Genomic DNA, 26593 nt, shown 5'->3' with positions numbered 1-26593 from the left:
CAAACAAAAAATAGAAAGAAAAGTCGACGTGTAGAAGTATAGGTAAAAAAGGGAAGTAAATAAAAAAACTCCCCCTTGTGGAAAAGTGGCGCACTTTTTTTTTTGTTATTTGAGTTTGATTCCCTTCTCATGAAATAAAAAAAAAACAAATTTTTTAAGACAATAACTTTTCACCCCCCAACGAAAAAGCTGTGCCTAAGCATCGGGCATAGAGAGCTCAGAGCACACACGGGTTGTTGTTTTTTTTTTTTTTGTTAAAGCATTCCCTCACTTCAGAGTGCCGCTTTTGAAGCCTCACATATAGTAAAGCTAGTGGAGACGACAACCACCGACTTGGATGGTGGTGGTGGTGGTTGGGTCGGAGGAAACGGGCGGGCGGTAGCGTTGAATGTGGGGGTCCCGCGTTACGCTTGTGGACGTTTTGTATTTTTTTTTTCAATTTTTTTTTCTGTTGCGATTTCTTAGGGGGCTCTGCTGACGATGGCTGGGCTCACATGGAATGCCGCCTCGATGTGAGTTGGTTTTTTTTTGTCTTGAATCTTTTTAGTCGTGTGTCGGAAGTCAGTCACATAGCGTGCTCCTAAATTTTATTATTATCAAAATATCAATAAAGTGTCGAGTTGTTGCGATCCGATGACAAGCAGTTGCTGTGTATCGCCTTTGCCACCGTTTTGAAGAAAGAAGAGCGAGAATTATATTTTGTTTTTTTCGATTCGCATTCGCAGTTCGCACCGACAAAAAGAGTGAAGTCTCGAGAACTCTCGTTGAAGACGAAGATTCTTTTAAATATCCCTTACAAAAAAAATCGAATTTTTAAAACGCGCAAATTAACGCGAATAATTTTGTATTGTTATTGAAAAAGCGAACGCAAAATCGTTTGTTTATTTGTTTATTGTTTTTTTTTGTGTTTTATTCTAAAAATAAAATACAAGTTCATTTGATTAATTGTTGAAATGAAAGTCGGTGGCGGTCTTGCTTTTTATTAATTAGTTAAATTAGTTTGTCGGAGAGGGCGAAAGTCAAAAAGTGACACACTGAACAACTTTCGGTTTTAATCGGATTTATTTGACTTGATACTTTAATGGTTTAGTGTTGTTTAAATATTCAAGTTTTGTAAAATAAAATTTAAAAAAATCACCAAATTAAAATACATGTTCTATACAATTTTAAAATTGAATTTAGAAAACTAGTGCACCGACGGAAAACGCATCTAATTTTACACACAATTGGAAAAGTTTAAATTTTTAAAAATTCTTTAAAAAATATAAAAGTGCAAACAGAATCAGAATATTTTGGATTTTTTCAACACCTGTCTGAATAACAAAAGTTACTAATATTTGCGGACAATTTCTGTAAGTTTGTATTAAACTTTAAATTTTTGTTTAAGAGTAATTAAAAACTTTAAAATGAGTTCGAAATGACATGACATGAATTCTTTGGCGTTAGATTAAAAAATCTTAATTCAAATACCTAACTACTTTTTAGATTTTTGATATAATTTAACGACCTTTTACTATTTTTTAAATATACTAACAATTTCAGTCTAGAAAAACTACTGAATTCCGCATTTATTTATTCTCTAGAAAATATTATCGAAAAATGTATTTATATTTTCATACTTACGTCTTAATTTCATTAAGTCTATGTGATTAGTTTCTGACTTCAGTTATTTTTGCCTAACATCAAAGAATTATATGTAAAGTTACAAACTTGAATTCATACGCTTTAAATCTTTTAACCAACCCTTCGAAATATACAAAATAATAGTATATAGTCGAAACCCCTAAATTAAAATTCATTTGATTGAAGAAGAAAATATAAAACTAACGAAACAAGAATATTAAACGCAAATTGTATTTTATTTTAAATGTTTAGTTTATTGTTTAAACCAAAGAATAAGTTATTAAATTAGTAAATTTTCAAAATCGTTTATACATTAAAACGTATAATTTTTTATTTGAAAGAAACTTGTCTCAAAATTAAGATAATTTCTGTGTATCCTTTTTTACGATTTGAAATTTTAAACAAATGTTTATTAGACAGAAAATTAAACTGTTTAAAAATTTGTCTTCAAAAGTTTTGGCAAATTTGACTAAAATTTCATTAGAAAATAGTAAAGATTTTAAGAGGAGAGTTATTGTTTGTCACATATTTTAAATTTATTCTTATAATTTAGAAAGGAACAAATAAATTATATTTTCTTATAAGATATCACTTGTTGTAACGTAGAAGGATTCAGTATTAAAAACATTTTCTACAGTTTTGTTAGAAATTAAGTAATCAAAATAAGTTTTAGGCGCCAGTAAAAACTTTCAATAAGACTAGTTTACTCCTAAACTGTATGCTAAAATACAATAGATGTCTATAACCCTTCTCGACAAAAATACTTTTTTTACACAAACGCACTTTTCTTGAGAACCCTTTCTGTATCTTTTTGCATTATTATCTGTAAAACAAAATTTATTTGAAATCGATATCTTTTCTGGTTCTTGAGCTATTACCGAAAAAAAAAACGTCGCGAACGGACGTACATACATCTTCCTCAAATCGTTTATTTCGCCTCTAGGGACCTTGAAACGTCGAGAAAATTAAAAAACATTTAGTTAAAATATTAAGTTAATTAATTTTGTGTATGTCCCACAAATAATACATGTGTTTTCTTGCATTCTATAAGCAGTATGGTAGAAAATTCACAAGAAAACCCATCGGCAGTAGCCAGATTTTTGTATTTAAAAATTGGTACAACTGAAAGAAGACCTGTCAGAATAATAATAAAAAGAAAAACACAAATAGAAGAAAGTTTTGTGAAAATCAAAAGTTAAAACTAACTTAGCAAAAAAAACAAACTAAAACTAATAAAATGGACAATTTTCAAGAAGAAATGGTAAGAAAACATCTAGAAATTGAGATTCTATAAAAAAAAAGTTAATTCAATAGTTGCAGCTTTGACATAAAACAAAAACTTTAAGAAGGGCGTTTGTTCATAGACTACTACATTAACATATGGTGTTGAAGCAAGCTTGAAGCTAGCCTCAATTCTTTATATACCTGAATCTAGTTGTAATGAGCTTGATTCTACTCGATTCCGGTAGGGGATCAGAGTCGAGTCAAAATTTGTGAAGAAAAACCTGTGTGGAGGAGTTGGTTTTACAGATTAAGGTCTGTTTATTTAAATGTTTGTGTACAAAAATTATAGTTTTGCTCAAATCAAATTAAAAAAAAATTGCACATGAAATACGTAGCATATTCTTATATGGTGCTGAACTACTCAGTTCTTCATTGTTTAACACAAATCAAACTATCTCACTAGCACTTCATAAGAAACATCGCAACACCATTTGCATTTTTGAAAGTGCTGTCAAACTTAATCATTCTTGTGCTGTGGAAATACCAAAAAGATTTATTTAATCTAAACTGAGATAAACCTTTATCTTTTCTATCGTTTTTTCTTACAAAATAAGACCAGTTAGTCCATTTTCATTAACAAAACTAAATAATATCAACAGTAACAGATTGATTTTTTTCGCCAATGGAAAACACATGATTCCAAATGCACAACTACTCAACGAACACAGCCATCGAGATACAAATGCAATATCAATCGTACCAACATTTTAGAACAAAATCACATAAGATCCATTCGAGACTCGTATAAATGTCAAAAACCCATCCGTAGAAAGATTCTACTTTAATTTTTATCGGTAGTATTCATAATACAGATATTGTTTTTGTTATTCGTGCAAAATATTACTACACTATTGATAGATTTTCCAACAAAACAAGGGTAATAATATAATACTTATTTAAAATATTAAGAAGTTTTTGAAAAGTACAAATCTTTCTCTTCTAGATACAATCTAAATCAGTTTTGAACAATCCTTGAATTTAGATTTTCACAGTTTTGAAAAATACGTTTTGGAGTTCATTTAAAATGCATATTTTGAATATAGACTTTTATTTTAGCTGATATCCGTTTTCAACATTAACTTAATTTTTGTAATATGCATAGTTCAAAAACTATACATATTAACTTAATTTTTTTAATATGCATAGTTCAAAAACTATACATATATAATAAAATTGTTCAGACAACAAAAAAGAGAAAAAAACGTATTTTGATACCGTTCTTGCTTCTTTCTATTCTAAACCGATTTAGCATAAATGGTTGAGCGTATTTTTCAGATTTTTGTAAGACAGATGAAATCTAACAATACGAATTATGAATATTTGTCAAATGTAATAGAATGGGAAGTTATTAACAGTATTTTAGGTAGGAACATGTCGAACAGCAGCAACGGTATAGTTGTTTTATCGAACCCACAAGATGTAGCGGATGAATTTAGTTAATTTTTTGCATTTGTTGGGCATAGTTCTTTTTCTGAAATTGCACATACTTCATTTGACTGTTGCTATGAGATTGAGTCTCAAGAACTAGAGGACTTGAAATACTTAAAACAAATAAAACATTTTAAATAATTTAACTTCTCATGACAAAGATGAAATATCTAATATAATGCTTAACAAGGTTGGGCCAAATTTGGTAGAACTATTGACACGCATTTTAAATCCAGCATATACTCTGAAAAAATTCCTGATGATTTAAAAAAAGGTATGATAGTTCCATTATTTAAAAAAAGGAAGTAAAACAGATAAAGGAAATTATAGACCAATAACTTTGTTGTTTCCAATATCGAAATTGTTTGAGAAGAATTCTGTCTTCTGTCCATTGCAATTTGGATTCAGGGCTGGGCTTTCTACTGAAGAGGCACTTATAGAATTTTGCTGGATTTTACAAAGAGGTTTAGATGTTAAGAAAAATTGTGCTGGACTTTTCGTAGACGTAACTAAAGCTAGATAAACTGTATAAAATTGGATTTCATCTGGAAATGGCTCGAGTCCTATCATCAAAAAATTATAGCATACAATATAAAAGTTGGGTGCAGCATAAGTTCCTCTAAAAAAAGTCTTTTGGGTGTCCCACAGGGATCGGTTTTTTCTTTTTTTTTCACTTCCTTTCCGAGGTAAAGTCAGAGCTTTTGAATTGCATACTGTAGCAATAGTTCTTTGAATCTAATTTCAGATATTAACTAAACGATGTTCACTTGCTAAGATTTTGGTTTTAAGCATGAGTTAATTGTGACAGCGAAACATGTGTTTTTCAGCCTAAGAGCTAGTATCTCTCTATCATACCCCATTTTTCATTCTCACGATTGCCCTAGTCATAAGTTAATTTATGGTGAATGTCACCATACTCAATCATACCATCCCAATGTAGCTGTTTTTAAATTGAAAAAATTGAAGACTTTAAGTACCTCGGCATCTATATTTATCAAAACCTTACCTACGACAAACAAATAAAAACACGTTGTTCCTACACCACCTGAAAAAGCATTAATCTTGAAATTTGTTGAAGATGGTTTATTTTGGCATTTTTCATTCCAAGTTGTCTACAAACTACAACAACTCACTGTTATTCAAAAATCAGCTGTACGTAACGTTTGTAAGAACCATCGTTTAACACCATCAATAGAACTTTTCAGGTCTTTAAAAAATCTTCCCGTTAGACATTTATATTTTTTTAAAGTTAAAAAAGTGTTTTTTTAAAGAGCTGAATATTTGGAAAGTCCGATTTCCGACATACGAAGTCTTAGAAGTAATTTTTACCTTTATAGTAAATATCACATATTTTCGAACTACAAAAACTCCTATTCCATTGCTTCCTGCAAAACTTTTTAATACGCTTTCTATAGATGTTCGTAAAATAAGAAATATTGGCGCGTTTTAAAAAGAAATAAAGTTATGGCTTCTTGCCGTAGAAGACCAAGAAATAGAAACTTTGCTACGTTACACTGTCTAAAATTAAACTTATATAATAACCATATACGATTTGTTTGCTGGAACTTAAGTTTAAAAAAGATTTTTAATTTTCAAAAAAATCGATAAAAGAAAAAGTTTAAAAAAAATTCAATATGTTTTCGTTAAAATAAAAATTTTAAGCTTTACATAATGACAACGCACAAAATACGATACTTGAATCATAAATCTGCTTTAATTATTAAGATAATGAACTCTAAGGCTAGTAAATAAACACGGCGAAATGATTTACAAAATAGTAACTGGGCGTCTTCCAACAAAGTGGAAAACATCTTCCTTTTCCTTTAAATTGCACAATGAGCATATAATTGGTAAGTCATCTCTATGAGGTTTAAAATACAGCTGCATAACTTCACCTTTCAATTTAAGCATCATTGAAATTTCGACAATGCTAGTATCTTTCCTAAAATAATTCCTCTCTTCCAAGTTGTGATTTAGTTGACAGTAGAGCTGCCTGCGAATAGATCCTGTGGCGTAATTCAAGTATTTCTCTCGTTGTTTTATGTCCACTGTGGAAGTGAGCTGGTATAAAGAAGCTTTTAAATTATCCTAATTATTACACAAAGCTTTGAGTTCCATTCCACGTTCTCTTGCCCAATTTATCCAATCAGCACACCAACTTGTTTTGGTTCCTATTACTTAAAGCACTGCTATCTTCGGAAGCCTATTATTGCTCATCTTCATAACTCTCAAGATGTAGTCGACTTGCATTTTTAGGGTTCGTATGAACATAGGTGATAATCCTGATCCCAACATTATAACATATTTGGGTGTATTTGACGGCAGTCTAAAAATTCGCTTAATAAAATATAAAGTATCGGAGAAGTTTCTCAACTGTTTCGTATTGTTTCGTTTTACAAGTTTATGCCGCGTAAAATATGATAGACTCAGATGAACTTGCTGCTATATGCTATACTTTTGTTAGAAATTTTTTTTTTCTAATTGCACCTTTAGCCTTAACTAGTTTCTCTCATAGATTAATTTTGTCATCAAGTGAACTCCAAGGTATTTAAATTCCATGACAACTTCAATGACCTTCCCATTATGGAACCATTTTTTTTGCCGAATTTCGTCCTCTTCCTCGTTTAAAAATAAAATTTTTGGACTTATTAAGATTAACCATCAAACTCCAAAGTTGACAATATTGAAACAGGAGGTTTATCATTAACTGCAATGATTCATGTGAACCGATATGGAACATCACAAATAATGGCTGACAAAATTAAATATAATTTATATAAAACCGGTCGATTTGAAACATAACGAATTGCGGACTAAATATAAAAGTTTTTTTTTTTTTAAATTTCAAATCGCTTTAGTATTACAATATTAAAACCGTTAAACCTTTTGTTTAGCATAGACGCTAGAGCATCAATATTCTTTGACTTGAGTCTAACTTTTTCAAATAACTTTTTCTCAAGACTAATTTTAATATTTAAAAGAACTTTATTTAAATCGTTACAAAAAACAATACTAAAACAAAGTTTTTGAACGATGGCCTGTGTTATGTTAACCTTTAGGTTTATTTCCATAGACCTGTGACTTCAAAAAACCACACAGGAACAAGTCTAGAGGAGTCAAATCGTATGATCTTGGTGGCCAATTCACATCACCCCTGCGAAAGCTAGCCTTACCCTCACATCGTTCATGCAAAATGTCGATTGTGGCGTTTGCTGTCTGGCACGTAGAGCAGTCCTGCCGGAAATAGATGTCGTCTAGGTCCATATGGTTTTTGGGCCAAAAAAAATTAGTTAGCATTGTTATGTAGCGCTCGCTGTTGACGGTGACCGCTTAACTAACGTCGTTTTCAAAAAATACTCGCCGCTGGCCCAAAATCCGCACCAAATTATAACTTTTTGAGGATGTATTATCACCTGGTGAACCTCAGGTGGGTTGGTGTCTTCCAATATAGAGCAGTTTTGCTTGTTAACACAGATATTCATCCAAAAACGAGCCTCTTCACTAAAGATGATTATTCGGCCGAAATTGGGGTCCTTTTCCAAACGATTCGAAGACCAGTCAGCGAACCAACGACGTTGTCTATGTTCACGTATTTTGATCTCCTGGGTCAGTGGGATCTTGTATGGGTGTAGGTCCAAGTCACGACGCAAAATTCGACAAGTTGAAGTCTGCAAAAGGCCGAGTTATTGTTGAGGAATAGACTACCTCGGGTTCTGCTATACACTTTCACGGACCGTGTCGATATTCTCGGCCGATCTTGTGTTCCTTTGGTTGATTGTTTACTGGAATTTGTCTAACAAACGTTGAAAAGAGACGACTGTGAAGTTCCACCACGTCTACCGTAAAATGCACGCAACATTTGCGTTAACGAACACTCACTTTGATAATAAAATTTTATCATTTAAACGTTCTGTTCAATCGTGTTACTTGCCATGATGATTTGGCATAAACAACTGAATCATAAATAACAGATTTGACAGATGTCACCAAAACAAAATGGCCGCCACGAGGTTCTAAAATCTACACACGCCATTTGAAAAACCGTTAATAAAAAACTTGAAATAATGTTAGTCCAATACAAACAATTCTGAATATCGCCGATGCTATAAACCATTTTTTCGAGAAAGATCTCGAATGTGTCAATAAAGGAGTCTTCCTTTAATCATTTTCCATATCGAACCCTTTATGCAAATTTATCGTATGGAGGTTAGGTTAAAGTGGCTGTCCATGATGGAAACGGACACACTAAGACCAGTTTAATAGCCCATTGTGATACCACATAGAACCAGTTTTAGTAACTTACGAAACGCTAGAGGCTGATTATGCAGATATGTTTTACATCGGTAAAAAAGAGTTCTCCTAGGTAATTCCTGCGTTTTTGAGCTAGAGCAGGGCATGTACAGAAAAGTTGCAATATTTTCGGTAATGAAAGAATACTTCATTTTAAAATTTGTTCGTCATTTAATCTATTGTAAAGTTTTACCCTAAGTGTTGTTATTTACGTCCATTTATTATTATTATATTTATTGAACCAGTAGTCAACTTTTGATCTGTCGTAATGATAAAGGTTTTTTTTGGCGCTAACGATTACGATGGGTCTGTTAAGACTTAACAGCATTTGTTTAAACTTTCTGTATTTCAGAATCCCTGTTGTGGGTTCGTCTTTCAGCTAGCGAAAAAGATGTTTAACTAAAAAAGTTGTTAACCTATTTTTTCAAAACTTTTTTTTGAATCAATATTAAACTTCAAATATGCAACTACCAAACAATGCCACTATCATTTGCCGTTCTAATATACCAGTAAAAGTAAATTACATGGTGTAAATTAACTTCCGTAAATAATACTCTCCTCAATACTACACTTCTCTTCAAAACCACTGAAAATATCATATTTTATTAGTTATTAAAATATTAGACGATACTTAGAGTGCGATAGTACTGAAAACTGGAATAATATTGGAGACAAATAGTCTCAGGGTGCTTTTTCCGTTTATCTCTAAATTTTAATTGCCCACTTCTAAATTACATTCCAAATACCAAACTGATAAAATAACATCGCAATTAGTTATTAAACATTTAGTTTATTCCAAGAAGAATATTTAATAATAATTACTTATATCAATTTCTAGTTTATAGCTTGTAAAATTACAAGTGCACAATATTTCGAGTACATCACAGGTGTACTCTTTAAATGTTAAACCAACAGCAATAAATATAAATAAACTCTTCCATTTAATAAAAAGTTCGTCATCATTCAGATATTGATATTCAGATACTCATCGTTTTGATATATCGTTTTATTCACATATTTGTATCTATATTTTATAGACAGTGTTACAAACTTTTATTTACATAACAAACAGACGAAGACATGAAGATAGGTAGAATAATTTGTTTTTCTTTTTCCTAAGAAACTTAAATGCATGTCAATAAAAAAATTAATATCAATTTCTTATCATTTAAAATGCTAAAGAAAACAAGCCCACATTTCTTATCATTTCCCTTTTTCCAGAATATCAGTGAAAAAACAACAACAACAAGAATGTTATCGAAGAAAAATGGAAGAAAAATTAACCTGCACTTTAAAAACACCTACAAAAATATGTATAGGTATAAAATTGTTATGATTAAATAATCAGTCACTTTAGGTTATTAACTCAATATATTGATGATTAAAATCGAATCGATGAAATGTTACGATTCGTGATATTTTAATTGATAAATTATGTCAATTGAAATTAATAATAACAATAAATAATTTAGTATACAAAAAAGTTAATAACGCTACTCATGGTTTGGTTTAGTTAATTTGCGTTCGTTGGTTTTTGCAATAAAAACGTCAAAAATAATCAATAATTTTAATAATAATTATGTACTCAAATCTCAATTTGGGGGAAATCCACGATTTTTTTAATTTTGGAAACATGAGTTAGCAGTTTTTGGCAACTTGTTAATATTTTTACTTTGCTATTTTTAAGATATCAATATGTGATGATGATGATATTTTAAATTAGTGATTTGGTTTTAATTTTGAATTCACGTGCAATCTGAAAAATAAGTATTGCTCGTAAGCCAACATAGATTTCAAAAAATTGTTTTCAGTTAAATTAAATTTCATGGAATACCAAGATGGATGCTATGAACAAAATAAAATCATATACTTTTCTTGGTGATTTTTGTTTAATAGAAGACTTTAAGTATTTAAGAGAAAATTTTAGTTAAAACAACAAAAACTTATTTGATTTTCAAAATCCATACTATTGATAATCCTTTCACCTATTAAATACAAATAATCAAAAAATTAATGGAAAAAGAGGCTGAGATGCGACCCACACTGATAACTTTCCATCCCGTCTGCCTATTTGTCTTGCTTAAAAAGTTGTCAGTTGATAGATTTTATTTTTTTATGAAAAAACGGAATGTTGGATTTTATAAAAAAAAAAACTATTGACAATCTAAAACAATATTTTCTGTGAAATAAAAAGTTTGAAGACAATATTTTTAATTTTTAAAAAGCTGTTTGAGTCGAAAGTTAATGTTTACCAAGTTTTAGTTTTTCTTTAATATAATGAAAACATTGTAGTAAAAAAAGTGTGGACAAGATTTTTCTCAAAATTTTACTGAATATAATATGTTGAATTCTTTAATGAATTTAAGACTCTTTTTAATTTTTGTATACGCTTTTTATGTGACTGTTATGGGCACCTCTTTGAAAGAGAATCCTAAAAAAAATTGGAAACTAGTAAACTTAAAGAAAAAATCAGATGGCTTTCCAGTTAACTTCACTTACAAGAACCTTTCGTTAGATAAAACTGTTGATATTTGTAATGCTTTCGCAATAAATTTCCGTGGGTCTGTAGCACATTTTATTTTATAAGCTTTCATAACAAGCGATTAACATCATAATGAAACACCCTGTATAAAATCATATACAATTAAATTTATGTTTTACCTTACTTATATAAACTTGTAAAACTTATATATTATATTAATATTTTATTTAAAGCAGAACAATATCGAATGATAAAACAGTTTGTTCTTTAATCCATGTAATACTTCTCTTTGTTAAACCAAGGTATCATTTTATAATTTTAAAGAAAATCAAATCAATTTGTAATAAATTGTCGAAACGAAAACGTCTCTTTTATTTCTTTGGCTCATTTTTTATGTTCGCGGCATCCTACAGCTTCAGAAGCGGGATTGATTGATAATTAATGTGTTAAGTGTACGTTCGACTGTACAATTTCTTATGGTTACAAGTTCAATGTTTTACATTTTATGTTAATTTTCTGCTACGAGTGTTAAAGACCAAAAGAAGAACAGTAAAGAAAAAAAAAACAATTTCAAGAAGAAAAAAATTAAAATTAGTGCAATTTCGGATTGAAAAATAAAGTGAAGTCTCAGTTAACAAAATAAATATGGATTCACGTGTTACAAAATTTTTACAAGTGGCTTCGGTTCATGCGCTTAAGGAAAAATTGGCTGCTATGGGATTCCCTTCAAATGGACTTAAAGCTGCGCTGAGAGTTCGCCTTGAAGAGGCAGCTAGACAATTGGATGATGAACGAATGGATGAGTTTTTTCCTGCAAGCAATGATGACAGTAGCAATGAAGAAGACACCGACGAAAATGTTCCTGAAAATGATGTGGAGCAGCAACAATTGGAGAATTTGCGGAGGATAGTTGCTAGAAAAGAAGAGATTCTAGCATTGCAAAAACGACTGGCAGAGTTAAATAGCCCATGTGAGTCACAAGCTAATTCTTGCTCATTTAGGGACATAGAAGATTCCTTGCAAACATTCTCTGGTGATGACAGTCTGCCTATTTCCAAATGGATTCAAAGCTTTGAGCATTCAAAAGAAATTTATAATTTTGATGAGTCAAAGTGCTTTATATTTGCACAACGAATGTTGAAAGGAACTGCAAAGCTTTTTCTCAGATCGACATCATGCCGTTCCTGGTCTGAATTAAAATCAGCGTTAATGAACGAGTTCAGTCATCATGCATCAGCCTCCGATGTGCACAATACCTTGAGGAACCGAAGGAAGCGTAAAGAGGAAAATATACAACAATACGTTCTTACGATGTTAGAAATTGCGAGTTCATCTGACATTGAGGAGAATGATGTCATATCATACATCATAAGAGGTATACCCGATTCATCTTTTAATAAGCAAATTCTTTTCACAGCTAATACCATACCGGAGCTGAAGACTGTTTTGAGAAGGTACGAAAGAATGAAGCTGGAATGTTCATCAGGTTCCACATCAGCATTTCACCATACGGTACAAAAATCTAAAACTTCCGTACAGCCAAGTAACAAATTTGGCCTAAAGTGCTTTAACTGTAACGAAGCTGGTCACGTATCATCAAAGTGCCCAAAACCTCCACGTGAAAGAGGCTCTTGTTTCGGCTGTGGAGAGCGGGGGCATATTGTCAAGAATTGCCCAAAGTCATCTACAGTGTGCCTTGTTGAAGATGCTGATAATTATGATGATGCATCCATTTTTCGAAACTTTCATGGTGTTTTGGACTATCATCTTCAAAGCAGCGAGTATGGAGCCGTAAATACTAAATTGAGTGCTTTAACCATGATCGATACTGGAAGTCCTATTAGTTTTGTACAACAAAAATTCATTCCAACCTATCTGACGTCATCTGTTGAAACGCAACCTGAAGACTTTGTGGGTATTAACAACAGCAAATTAATCATCCTTGGTAAGGTGTTTTGTAAAATTAATTTTAACCAAAGACTTGTAAGTCAATATTTATATATTGTTAAGAATGATACCATGAGAGATGCTTTTATATTAGGAAGAGATTTTTTAAGAAAAACAAATGTGAAATTAAGTTTTGAAAATGAAAAAGTAAAACAAATTGAAAATGATAAAGATTTAAGCGAAAATATTTGTACTGACGAGATAAATGAAGTTTTAAAAATTGATACGTTTGATGAACGCGATTTTAAATTTAATTTAAATTTGAATGAAAATTTAACTAATTACGAAAAAAACAAAATTCAAAATTTAGTTGCCAGAAGTATTTCAGATGGTTATTATGTTAACAACGGTTCAATTAATGATATTGAAATGAAGATAGTTCTAAAAGATGCGAACAGTGTTTTTAGTTGCTCACCGAGAAGGTTACCATTTGCTCACAAAATTGAGCTGAATAAAATTTTAGATGATCTTTTGAGTAGGAACGTTATTCGTGAAAGTAATTCACCATTTGCTTCACCTATAGTTTTAGCCAAAAAGAAAACCGGGGAACTGCGACTTTGTGTTGATTATCGAGAGTTAAATAAAATTACAATTAAAGATAATTTTCCGCTGCCTATTATTGAAGACATTCTTGACGGGCTGCGTAATAAACGATACTTTACGTTATTGGATTTAAAAAACGGTTTCCAACATGTTAAAATGGCTGATGATTCAACTAAACTTACTTCTTTTGTGACACCATCCGGACAGTTTGAGTATCTTTTTATGCCATTCGGGCTAAAAAATGGTCCAGCTGTTTTTCAACGATTTATTGAATCAAAATTTAAAAAATTATTACGATCCGAAAAGTTAAGAATTTATATTGACGACTTGCTTGTGGCGACCGAAACATTGGATGAGCACTTTAATATTTTGGAGGAGGTTTTTGATATAATTAAAGAAAACCATTTGCAATTACGTTTCGATAAATGTTTATTCTTGTATGAAACAATTACATATTTAGGATACCAAATTTCTCTAAATGGGATACGTCCGAATTCAGATGGTGTGAAAGCAGTTCAACATTTCCCTATTCCTAAAAATATAAAATGCTTGCATTCTTTCCTGGGCTTATGCTCATATTTCAGGAAATTCATCAAAGATTTTTCGGTTGTCGCAAAGCCACTATACGATATTTTGAAGAAGGATTCTCAGTTCGTTTTTGGTGAGAAAGAGATTTCAGTGTTTGAGTCTTTGAAGAAAAAACTTTTAGATGCTCCAGTGTTGTGTATTTACAATCCTAACGCAACTACTGAATTACACTGTGATGCAAGTAGTTTCGGTTTTGGGGCTGTTTTGCTTCAACAGCAAGATGATAAGCTTTTTCACCCAGTCTTTTTTTTCTCAAAACGAGCCACAGATCAAGAGTCAAAATACCATTCATACGAACTTGAGACATTGGCGATAGTGTACGCTCTCAGAAGGTTTAGAGTCTATTTGGCTGGAATAAATTTTAAAATACTTACTGATTGCAAGTCCTTGACCTTAACTCTCAACAAAAAACTTCTTAACCCTAGGATCTCTCGCTGGGCATTAGAACTACAAGACTATAACTATACAATTGAACATAGAGATGGAAAGAGGATGGGTCACGTTGACGCACTCAGTAGGTGTCATAATGTTTTAACAATTGAATCTGAATCCTTTGAACATGCATTAGCTGCATCCCAACATAAGGATAAAACAGTGAGGGAATTGGTTCAAATGCTTGAAAAAAGGGAAAGTCATTTGTATGAACTAATTAATGGCCTGGTGTATCGAAAGTTAAATGGTCAAGTTTTTTTTTACATTCCATCGCAAATGGAAAGAAACGTAATCCAGACGCACCACGAAGGTCTTTGTCATGCAGGTGCTGAAAAATGTTATGACTTCATTAGAAAAACTTATTGGTTTCCCTTTATGAAGTCCAAAATAAAAAATTACGTTAAGAGCTGTTTAAAATGTATTCATTTCTCACCACAAAGTGGTAAGAAAGAAGGTGTGCTACACAGCATTCCTAAAGGTGATAAGCCATTTGAAACTATACATATTGACCACTATGGTCCTCTTCCTTCTTCTGTTCATAATTTGAAAAAACATGTTTTTTTGGTTATTGACGGCTTTTCAAAATTTACAAAGCTCTTTGCAGTTCGAACAACAAATACCAAAGAGGTAATTAAAAGTCTAGAATCTTATTTCATGTCATATAGTCGACCAATACGTATAGTGTCGGACAGAGGAAGCTGTTTTACTTCTGAGGATTTTGTCAAGTTTTGTAGCAACAACAACATACAGCATATAAAAATAGCAACGAGTTCACCACAATCTAATGGACAGATTGAAAGAATAAATAGAACCTTAACATCTATGCTGGCTAAGGAAAGTGAAAAAGATCCTGCTGAATGGACAAAACATTTAAGTAAAGTAGAGTTTGCTTTAAATAATACTCAAAACAAAAGCACAGGTTTCTCTCCGAGTATATTATTATTTGGTGTTCCGCAAAAAGGTGAAGTAAATGATAGAATTCGAGAGCATCTTACAGAAAATTTTAGTTCCGAAAAATCTGAAAATTTAGAAGCCTTAAGGCAGCAAGCATCTAAAAACATTGTTCATTCTCAGGAACAAAACAAAATTTATTTCGACAAAAAACATAAAAAACCTTTTCCGTATAAAAAAGGTGATCTCATCGTGATAAAAAATACGGATAATACCTCTGGCACTAATAAAAAATTGTCTCCTAAATACAAAGGACCTTATGAAATAGTAAAATTGCTTCCAAATGATAGGTTTTTAATAAGAGATTTAGAAAATTTTCAAATTTCGCGGATCCCGTATGAGGGAGTATCATCTCCAGAAAATATGAAATTATATTCTATACCAGAATGATTGGCGTTATCATTACACGTATCAATTCTTCTAATATAAACTTAACTTTTGTATTCTTTTATTAGTTTTAAAACAATATGTTTAATTAAACTTTCGTTAATGGTTTGATTTCAAATGAAAATGAAAATTTATTGTCTTAATTTGGATTAGTTTTGTTGTATTATTTTTCTTTTTCTGAATGCTCGTTTATTTATTTTATTGAGTAAATCGAGGGCGATTTATTTTTTTGGAGGGTTGAGCTGTAGCACATTTTATTTTATAAGCTTTCATAACAAGCGATTAACATCATAATGAAACACCCTGTATAAAATCATATACAATTAAATTTATGTTTTACCTTACTTATATAAACTTGTAAAACTTATATATTATATTAATATTTTATTTAAAGCAGAACAATATCGAATGATAAAACAGTTTGTTCTTTAATCCATGTAATACTTCTCTTTGTTAAACCAAGGTATCATTTTATAATTTTAAAGAAAATCAAATCAATTTGTAATAAATTGTCGAAACGAAAACGTCTCTTTTATTTCTTTGGCTCATTTTTTATGTTCGCGGCATCCTACAGGTCATTTGTTAATATCCCTCAAGAAGTTGATGAAGTATATTTTCATAATCTTCACTCCATTTCTGTAACTAGCTGTAGTCACATCCTTGTGCTACAGAGTACGGTCCTTGATCTTTTATCTGCGTTGAATGATGACTGCTCAGCCGGTCCCGATAGTATTCCCCCAATAGAACTAAAAAAGTGTAGTAATGCTTTAGTTGAACCCCTTACGTTCTTATTCAAACTTTCTCTAAAAATAGGCATATTTCCCAATATATGGAACTAGTCATTTCTAACACCAATTTTCAAGAAAGCTAACAAGACGGATATAACAAACTACAGGCCCATTGCAAAGCTTTCTTGCATTTCTAAAATTTTTGAACAAGTAGTTTGTGAAAGTGTCGCATTTTTTAGTCAAAATCTCATTTGCGAACAGCAACATGGTATTGTGAAAAAAAGATCAACCGTTACTAATCTCCTCACATTCTCAAACATATGTTCAAACGCTTTAGAACAAGGTTATGAAGTTGACTGTGTAGACACTGACTTCTCTAAAGCTTTTGACCAACTAAGCCACGGAATTATTTTCTTAACCTCAAAGCTCTTGGTTTTCCACCATTTTTCTTAGATTGGATTAAATTATACCTTGAAAACAGTACTATGATGTAAAATTTAGAAATTGTCTTTCAGAACCTTTTGTTGTTCAATCTGGTATTCCCCAGGGAAGCCATCTGGGCCCTTTTTCTGTTCATCCTGTTTATTAACGACGAATGGTCATTGTCGTTCAGAACCTTTTGTTGCTCAATTTTGGTGTTGCCCAGGCCCTTGGCAATTTTCTGTTTATAACTTTTACCAAAAAACGAATCGTCAGTGTATTTGTTTATTGTATATCACAGCAAAAACTCTGTCACGTCTCCTCATTTAAAGATTTACGTGTTCATTTCTGTTCCAACTTAAAGTTTACACATCACATTAATTGTATTGTCAATAAGGCAAGTTCTATGCTTGGTTTGTTCTGTGTGTCTATTGATATTTTGTAAATGAGGTTAAACACTTGCAATAAATTCAAAATCACTTCGTTCTTGAAGTGAATAAGTGTCACATAGCCCTCCGTATGGGTTTTTAATAGCCTATCTCCTATTTTTAATAATGTTTTAGCATACTTTCGTATGTTAATGTCATATCATAGGAAACGATGATAGGTCCAGAACAGGCAGCACCTAATGATTTGCTACTGATAAGTGTTATAAAAAAGGAAATATTAAATATCAAATGATAAATATTACCGCCGGAACTGCTCGATCTGGGAATGATATTTTTACCGCGGTAAAAAGTAGCTAAAACACTTTCGAGCCTTATAACTACCTCCTCACAAAAATCCCTGTCATAATATTGCTTCGTAGCGACGTGAAAGACGGACAAACAAGCAAGCAAACAAACAATCAAACAAACAAAACTTTCCCATTTATAGTATTGTTATGTAGCATATTACTACTCATGACCACATTTTCACTCCTTTTGCTACAGAAATAAAGAACAACTCAACTTACAGATAAAAAAAAAATCATGTAAATGACTTCAGGTCTAACTTCTATTAAATCGTTTCAAAACTATTAATCCATGAACCAAATGGTTTAAAAGTATTGACAGCAGCGAAGTCACGTTTAACTGCAACTACTGACACTCTTTTTTAACCATGACCTTCGCCCTATTAATGCATACACCAAAATATTTACAAAATGTCTTAACCTCCAACTTTTTGTCATAGCACCCAAAATCAAAATTTAAAAAAGAATAAAAATATCAAAATGCCCCAAACTGGAGTACGGAAAATTCATGTTAATGAAATTTTTCGGGAGTTTTGAAATTTTTAATTTGGACGTCAAGTTTTTGGGTAAGGAGCTGGCCAAGTGAATTTAAGTCAATACCGAGATGAGAATGTAATTTAAAAAATTCAAAATTCTTGATGAATAAAAAATCGATTCAAGGATTAAGATTTTAGATTTTAATATGAATAAAAGATGTGGTTTTATACAGTTTTGTTTTTCCTATTAAATGCATTTCAACATAGTGAATATATTTTTATGGGTGTGATAAGATTTGAAAGTTTCAAGGCTGAGACAAACACACACGAAAACGCGTGTGGTTGCCAAAAAATAACGTAAACAGGCTTGAAATAAAGGATGTTAAAAAATTGGATGTAAAATTGATACAACTAATATTAAATGTTAAATAAAAACCGGTGTTACCAAAAAGTGCATAATTTTAAATTTCCATTAAAATTCGACAATAATTTTGTGCGAAAATCTTATTAATGACATATGCTTTGAGTTTTGTTTTTAAATCTTAACGAAAATGAAACGAGACTGACAAAATTCACGTTGGGTTTCGTGATCATCTAAAAAGGGCTATGACTTTTTAAAAGATATTTCAACTTAATTACTTAAAGTTTTCCAACCTAATGTTGGACATTAAGATCTACCCTGCAATAATGTATCGTATGTTTCAGTTCTTTTAAATAACAGGTCATTTTACAAAGAGCCAATAGGGGGATTTTGAGAATACTACGACGTTTTACTTAGGATGACATCCTGCGTCGAGATTCCGGTTAATTTATAGCTAGAATTCCCAGACTAAGGACAAACATAGTGAAACAAAATGTTCAGAAAGCTAAACTAGGTTTTCTTTACAACTTTAAATAATCTCATTTAATTTAAATTGAATTGAAAATTTAACATTCTTGAAGTTCCGTATATTTGATTTAAGATTCATGAAATTCTAGATCCATTATTTAATTTCTTCCTTATAACCTTCCCATAATAAATCTTTCAAAAGTCTGATCAAGAATATGCACATTAGTTTCTTAAAATAAGCTTTGAATGTATATTTATAGAACGAGGTACTTTATTTGTCTGTCCAATAAAGTAACTTTAAAAATAGATGAATAAAGTCCATAAATCTAACCCTTTTCTGTCTAATTTCAAACAAATTGATTGACATATTATTACCGATCAGTCGTATAGTGCAGTCGTCTCTCGATCGTTCGTCGCTTAACAATTCCTTCAATTAAAATTAATTTAAATATTTTGTTTGAATGTGTCAAGCTCAAACTCAAAAACTGACCCCCATTCACACAACTGTCACCCTGATGTTGATTATGTCTGTTTTGACTCTTTACGTGCGCCGTCATTCATAGCCATCGTCATTATCATTGTCGGCAGCGGTATAAACTTTGGGAACATTTTATAATCAATTTGTATCATTTTTTTCTAAATTAATTTGTATTTCAAACATTTTCATTCTGATGATGACGATACCCCGCAGGCAACGCGACGTTGTTGCCCCAAAGTTTTTTCATTCCCATAAGAACCCTCATGAAGTTGATACTTAAAAAAAAATGTATATATATTGTAAGACTGCTTCACACATTATTGAGCGCCACCACTATCACCGCACAGCAAACTGCCTGTAAACATTTATAAGATAACTGTCATAATGTCACCCTAAAGGCTCAGAGTTACGGAGGCACAATAAAGTAAAGTATTTTGTCAGTTTAAATAAATGACCACGAAAAGTATATTATTATTAAATTAACAAATTACCAACAACTAATTGGTTAATTGTTTAATTAATTTCCATTTTTCACAAGTGTACGATATTTCCCACGTTCACGAGACTATAGTGTTTTATTTAGTTGTTGTTGTTTTTAATTCCAGATCATGCCACTGAGCGCCATCAGTCAACGACGACGACGACGCCAATGACGCCACTGCCATCACTATACGAATATCTAATCATCAATCATAAATCAAATGCGCACACCCAATCATGTCGCTGCTGATCGCTCAACTAAGCTCCGCTGAACGAACACCTCATCACATCCTGACGCAGCATCATCATCCATCAGTTGTGGCCACAGTGGCAGCGGCGGCGGCAGCTTCAGCAGTGGGCTACGATAGCCCCCCATCACCATCGCCATCATCGTCATCGGCTTCAGCTTCAGCTTCAGTCTCGGCAGTCTCACCTTCAACCACAAGATCAACAGCAGCAATAGGAACGTCAGCAACAGCAGCAGCAGCAGTGGCAGAGGCAGGTGTTAATGACCAGCACACTGTTCGTAGTGCTGGCGGCACTCTAGTCAGTGTAGAACAACCTCTCGACTTTACGGTCTCGAAATTGACTGTTGCCACTTCAATGGTAACCACTAACAACACATTAGCCACTAGCAGCGGCATCAGCAGCAGCAGCAGTGGAAACACCAGTAACAATAAATTTCTAACCGATTTGACGTCATCATTATCGCATGCAGATACTATGAGTCGACTTCTGGCCATGGATATGAAGGCGTTCAAGGTCGATACTGCTAGCATAGAGGATTTAAAGGGTGAAGATGTCATGAGTGGTAAGTCATTTTGCTCTATTATTTTTAAAGTCACAAATTTTATTAAGTGGTCCTTACAAATCTACAAAACATGATGGAGGGTGTCAACATTCAAAGGTCTAAATTTTAACCATCGAACAACTTGACAATAGCCCAATGGTTATGCTTACTTAGCATAACTTAAGTTAAGCTTCGTTAGTCCAAAATCCATGGCTGATAAAAATCAAAATCTAATAAACAATACTTTTATAAATTACACTTGTCGACAAGACTTTAACGTTTAGTTTTGATAACGTTAGTTCAAGACAGAATACAAAATCAGGTTTTTGAGATATTCCTTTTTAAATTTCGAAAAAAACACCATAAATAAGAATCCTAGAATGTGTCCACCACAACTAGCTCGGCCGTAGAAACTTATCTGAAGATCAAAGTTCCTATGGCTTTTCTTTCAAAAATTTTTATATATCGGTAATAAAGCGGGAAATGTTGTCTCCTGAGTAGTCAATCGTTTCGAGCTTATCGGTAAAGACTAGAAACCTTAGACATCTCTGCAGAAAATAGTCAAGGTCCCAGTCACAATATAGTCTAGTTGTCTTGGGAGCATTGAACAGTTTTCTTGTTTCTTTTCTTTTGCTACTAAACTCTTTGGTCCACCAAGATAGTTTTACCCAGTTTTTTGAGGAAGTTTTTAGGGCCAACTTTCCTCAAAAGCTTTACGCAGGATTCTTGAATCTTCTGATGTGGTTTTGAATAAAAATTCGGGCTCAGATATACTTGTCAAGTCCAATTTCTCTACTGAATCTTTTTGAATTGATGCACCTGATATTCCTTAAAGAAAGGTTCCCAGGTCTTACACATAAAGATGTAAAGAAAACAGGTGTTTTTTAACTATAAAAATATTTTACAAAGAATACAAATCTCGATTTTTTTAAGTGGCATCCCTGCCTCTTTTCATAGACTTGTCGTCATTCGTAAATTGAGTAACTCTAGCCCTTACGGTACAACAATTTAGTTGTTGTCTTTATAATCATGGCGCGAAAGCCTTAATTTGCTCTTACGTCATAGGTTTATTATCATACATCTGCCGTTTTTTTTAAAGAAAGATTGGTTAGACTTTTGTAATTTGCTTAATGGACAACACGCGTAAAAGACCGGTACAAATCTTTAAAACTTAATCGTATGAACTAACTTACACAGTGGTGGTAGTATTTTTTGGACACAGAACTTTTTCTTAATGGTTCTAATAATTTCTTTACCCGTGACATGATGGTTAGTTCGTTAAACTGTCGTTCGAGAGGTGTTGGGTTCGATCCCTGCCTGTGCCACCTAAGGTTTTTTTCACGGATACTGCCTCTTGCGAGGAATTGACAAATTCTCCAAGAATAATTCTTGTCATGAAAAAGTGCTCTCTTAAATAAGTCGTTCGGATTCGATATATAAACTGTAGGTCCCATCCATCCCTGCAATTACTCGCACACATGAATGGTTGAAAGTTGCTAGGCTTTAGTTTTCTACGGACTGTTGCGCCACCTAATTTATTTTATGATAATTTCTTTATACTTTCGTTATTGTTTTAATAAACGTTATACAAGAACTGTAGATTGTGCTCAAAATTCTATAACTTAATAATATCTTATTATTTTGCTATTCAAGACAAATAACCGAGCTTGTTTAAAAGTAAATAAAAACTATACGTAATTTATTTTCCCGCCTTTCCCCGGTAATAGGCTATGTCACTGCTGAACTTTTCTTACCTACTCGTTAGACCACTCCTCTCCTGAACGATACTGACAATACGAATTTCGAACCATTTGCTTACTTTCAGGATGAACTAAAAGTTCATTATTCTAAAAGAATCCAGCCAGGAGACTGGAAGGGATAATACGCAGCAATTGAACTTCCGATTTTGTGATGCTTCTAGACCCTCAGGGAGCACTGCGAGTGCCAGCCATAGTACTCCTGTGCTTCCTAAACCCCGACCAAACCAGCTAAGCCATCGGGTATCAAAGCTACTCATAGCAGAACTAAGCAGGGTGATAAAATTTTATCAGGCGTTCTTCTCAGTTTAATATAACCACCTTCATTCTCGACAAAATTACCAAAAATAAGGCGGCTGGAAATATTCATGAGAAGAACGCTGATTTTATAACCACCTTTTGGCTACTCGAGAAAAGGCCGTTAAAGCCAACTGATCTCAGGAGGGGGAGAAAAAGCAGGTTGTAAGTTGGGTTTTGGTATCAGGAATGTCAAAATTAAAATCCTGCGGAACCAATGATTAGTAGCCGATAAAGGCGATGTCGAGGTTCTCGACGATGCATTGGTTCTTAGTTATGCAATTTCCAACGGAAATAAAAACAAACTGAACGTCGTCCATAGATTAATGAGAATCATTTTATAAGTGTGCTTCGGATGGTTAAGGAGTATTTGTAAGGTAGGAAAACATCGACGTCATCCTTATACCAGAAACCAATGTGAATGGCATCACAGATAGCCAATATGACCATATATATACAAAATCCCAAACAATGACCAAATTAATCCTAGAACATGTATTTTACCTTTAAAAAAACCTTTAAAAGCCTTAAAAATATAGCCACTACTGTTGTAGTGAAATTTCTTAATTCTCCCTAAGCATTTCTAATTTAATATTTATTGCCGGATTTTCCTATAATAAATAGGCCTTAAACTTCTTTAGGTATTTTCGTTATCGTTATCACATTTCACCTACAAAATGTTTATGATTGTATTTAAATTAATTTTTGAAATATTCGTGTGACGATGATATTTCAAAATTTGATTTTTGTTCCAATCTTTGTGTGTGGGTTTACAAAAAATGAATGAATTAACAACTTTTAGAATTTCACTATTATAAAATCTTTGCAGACATAAGATTGCGATAAGATTGTTAAATTATTATTAAAGATGTTGGTTGTGTTCGATTTATAACTTCGAGTACACATAAATATCTTAAACGTGATAATGAAGTTTATGGGAGGTTTGAAATATTCAGAACATGATTTTGCAATCAAATACTGATAATTTACTTTTTAACACAAACAAACATTAAGAAGTATTTTTTTTTCTTTATTTTTAAAGTTAATGGCTTCATTTTTCTTGAACATAAGGTTGTTAACTAGCAACACGAAATTTAAGAATGAGAAAAAAATGAAAATTACTTTAATTTCCGGTCGCGTGTTATGATACTTTTTTTTTTAAATCTGATATGGGGATAATCTGTTGGTCATCTTTGTGAAAGATCAATAGAAATTTAATGTTTTTGTATATCAAATGGATGACATCTTGATTAACAAAAAAAGGATGATTATCCATCAGAATCAATCAGACTTTAATTTTGTTTGCTGATAAGTTTTAATATTAATTATTATTGGTCTGCTGATATAGTTGCTTAGAGTAATCAACATTTTTTTTGTTATATGGTAATCAAATAAATAATCATATCACCCAAAAAAAAGAGGTTGGTTACCAGCAATTCCAGGGGAAGTACCGAGTAGAATGATAAAAGATATATAATGGTGTAAAAAATAGTAAAGGAAAAATGTTCCTATTTTTAGAAATTATAGGCTATCCACATCCATTTGAATTTAAAATCTATAAATATTAACACGTGTTCTAAGGGGATGTTGGTCAAACAAAGTTGATTTGCACTTTTGTAGTACTTATAAATTATATAAGATCGTTTTTCAATAAGTGGTTTCATTTTAATATAAACAAAAACCGTGTACCTTTGAAGATAATTCAAAAGATGTTTTTTTTTTTAAATTGTAAAGAAAGACAAAAATGTTTTGTGATTTTATATAAATCGACACCGCACCTATTTTTTCAGCAATAGATGTTTTCCATCAAATTTTCTATAATGAAATTTTGTCAAATAAAAATGTCTAAAGGTGTTAAATTACAAAATATTTACAGCCAATTGTGACTACCTCTTCAAGAAATATCAAGATCAAGAAAAATTTGTTCGCAAAACTTTGAATCGAAAAATTGTGATTGTTCATTTTTAATCATTTTTTGTAGTGACCGCGGCGTGATAGTTAGTGCTAGGTCTTGGTTAAAATCGTATATATCCAAAATTCCTTTTCCATTAAGGATTCAATATTTCTCCACAAAAAATCTGAATGCATATGCCTCCAATATCACCTATAATTGTTCCAACTCCAAAGCACTCGTAATACCTTACCACCTTATTTTATCTCTTTAACACAAGAACATGAGAGGTCTTCAAACAAAATCAGCTATAGATCTACAGGACCATAGTTAAGCTATTTTCAATTCTAAAGCTTTTTACAACCATTGCCTACGATTTTCTCTATTCGTTCGTGTTCACAACAACGTGGTTTCTTAAAATCCAGATCCTTGCCAATCTTACTGAACTTGTGTCCAAAAAAATTCTAAGCGAATTAGAGAAATAAAATGAAGTTGACGTTTTCACAATAGACTTTAGTAAAGCCTTTGAAAAATTAGTCACCAAATTATTTAACTTTACGTAAAAGGTTTTGACTTCCCACTTTTTTTTTATTAAGTGGCTCAGATCGTACATAGAGAACCTCCAATATAGAGTTATTTTCAGGTTCTCAATCTCCGATCCAATTTAAGCAAACTCAGGAGTTCCACAAGAGATCCACCTTGGTCCTTTGTTATTAACTTCCCATAGGAAGTTATTGTAATGGGCCCGATTTGTCAAATTGAAAATTTTGAAATTTCTCGACGTTTCAAGGTCCCTAGAGTCGAAATAAAAGATTTTTAGAAAGATGTCTGTGCGTGCGTGTGTACGTACGTTCGTACGTCCGTACGTCCGTACGTCTGTACGTCCGTCGTCCATAGCTCAAGAACCAGAAGAGATATCGGCTTCAAATAAATTTTGTTATACAGATAATAAGGCAGAAAGATGCAGAAAGGGCTCTCAAGAAAATTGCGTTTGTGGTTTTTTTAACCCTTAATATCTTACGAACCAAAAACGCTAGAGACTTGAATTAAATTTTATATAGTAGACTGTAACGTGATCTCAAAAAAGTTTATTTTTTGAAAAAAATCTATCTAACAGTTTTTTTTTCTAAATCAAAAAAACTGAAAAAAAAAAATTTGTCACCTCCTAAATTTAATGACTAACATATGATTTCATCTCCAAAACAATTTTGAGCAACGGAGAATAATGATTTAAAAATCTGATAAAATTTTGAAAAAAATCGAATTGACAGTTTTTTTTATAAAAAATAAAAATCTAAAAAAAACATTACTCAAAGTTCGTAAAAATTAAATATCGATTCAAATATCTTTTCAAAACCTTGAAATTTAGGCTTTAAGCTTATTTTATCTGATAAGAAATATTGTTTTCAACATTCAACAAAATTTTGATAAAAATCGAATTGACAGTTTTTTTACAAAAAATAAAAACCTAAAAAAAAAATTAATAAAAGTTGGTAAAAATTGATTTTCGACTCAAATATCTTTTCAAAACTTTGAGATATTGGCTTTAATTTACTTTTATCTTTCAAAAAATATTGTTGTTAACATTCAGTAAAATTTTGAACAAAATCGAATTGACCGTTTTTTTTTATAAAAAATTAAAAACCTAACAAAAATTAACTAAAGTTGGTAAAAATTGAATATGGATTCAAATATCTTTTCAAAAACTTGAAAGTTAGACTTCAAACTTATTTTATCTTATAAGAAATATTGTTTTAAG

General features: G+C 31.8%; 2 protein-coding genes across 2 annotated transcripts in view; both read left to right on the top strand.

Moving 5' to 3' along the window:
• Nucleotides 1-255: 255 nt before the first annotated feature.
• Nucleotides 256-26593, top strand: part of LOC129951556 (uncharacterized) — a 109157-nt gene continuing 82819 nt past the window's right edge. The window contains exons 1-2 of the mRNA XM_056063776.1: nucleotides 256-1352; nucleotides 20225-20910. Coding sequence (XP_055919751.1) covers nucleotides 20337-20910 — 574 coding nt within the window. The 5' untranslated portion in view covers nucleotides 256-1352; nucleotides 20225-20336. The remainder of the gene's footprint in view (nucleotides 1353-20224; nucleotides 20911-26593) is intronic.
• Nucleotides 11753-14133, top strand: LOC129950737 (uncharacterized). Its single transcript, XM_056062659.1, has 3 exons — nucleotides 11753-13052; nucleotides 13365-13803; nucleotides 14058-14133. Exons 1-3 carry the CDS (start codon nucleotides 11753-11755, stop codon nucleotides 14131-14133), a joined length of 1815 nt encoding a protein of 604 aa, XP_055918634.1.

This window comes from Eupeodes corollae, chromosome 3 (assembly GCF_945859685.1).
Source record: "Eupeodes corollae chromosome 3, idEupCoro1.1, whole genome shotgun sequence".
In the NCBI taxonomy this organism is placed as follows: Eukaryota; Metazoa; Arthropoda; class Insecta; order Diptera; family Syrphidae; genus Eupeodes; species Eupeodes corollae.
Note: the sequence above shows the minus strand (reverse complement) of the source record. Positions and strands in the feature narration are given on the sequence as shown.

Bases quoted from the DNA above. Each gene is read 5' to 3' on its own strand.
- LOC129950737 (XM_056062659.1), top strand. From the start codon at position 11,753: ATGGATTCACGTGTTACAAAATTTTTACAAGTGGCTTCGGTTCATGCG. The intron at 13,053-13,364 runs GTAAGGTGTTTT...TTCAAAATTTAG, and splicing joins CAGCAAATTAATCATCCTTG to TTGCCAGAAGTATTTCAGAT. The intron at 13,804-14,057 runs GTTTGAGTATCT...TTACATATTTAG, and splicing joins TTTGTGACACCATCCGGACA to GATACCAAATTTCTCTAAAT.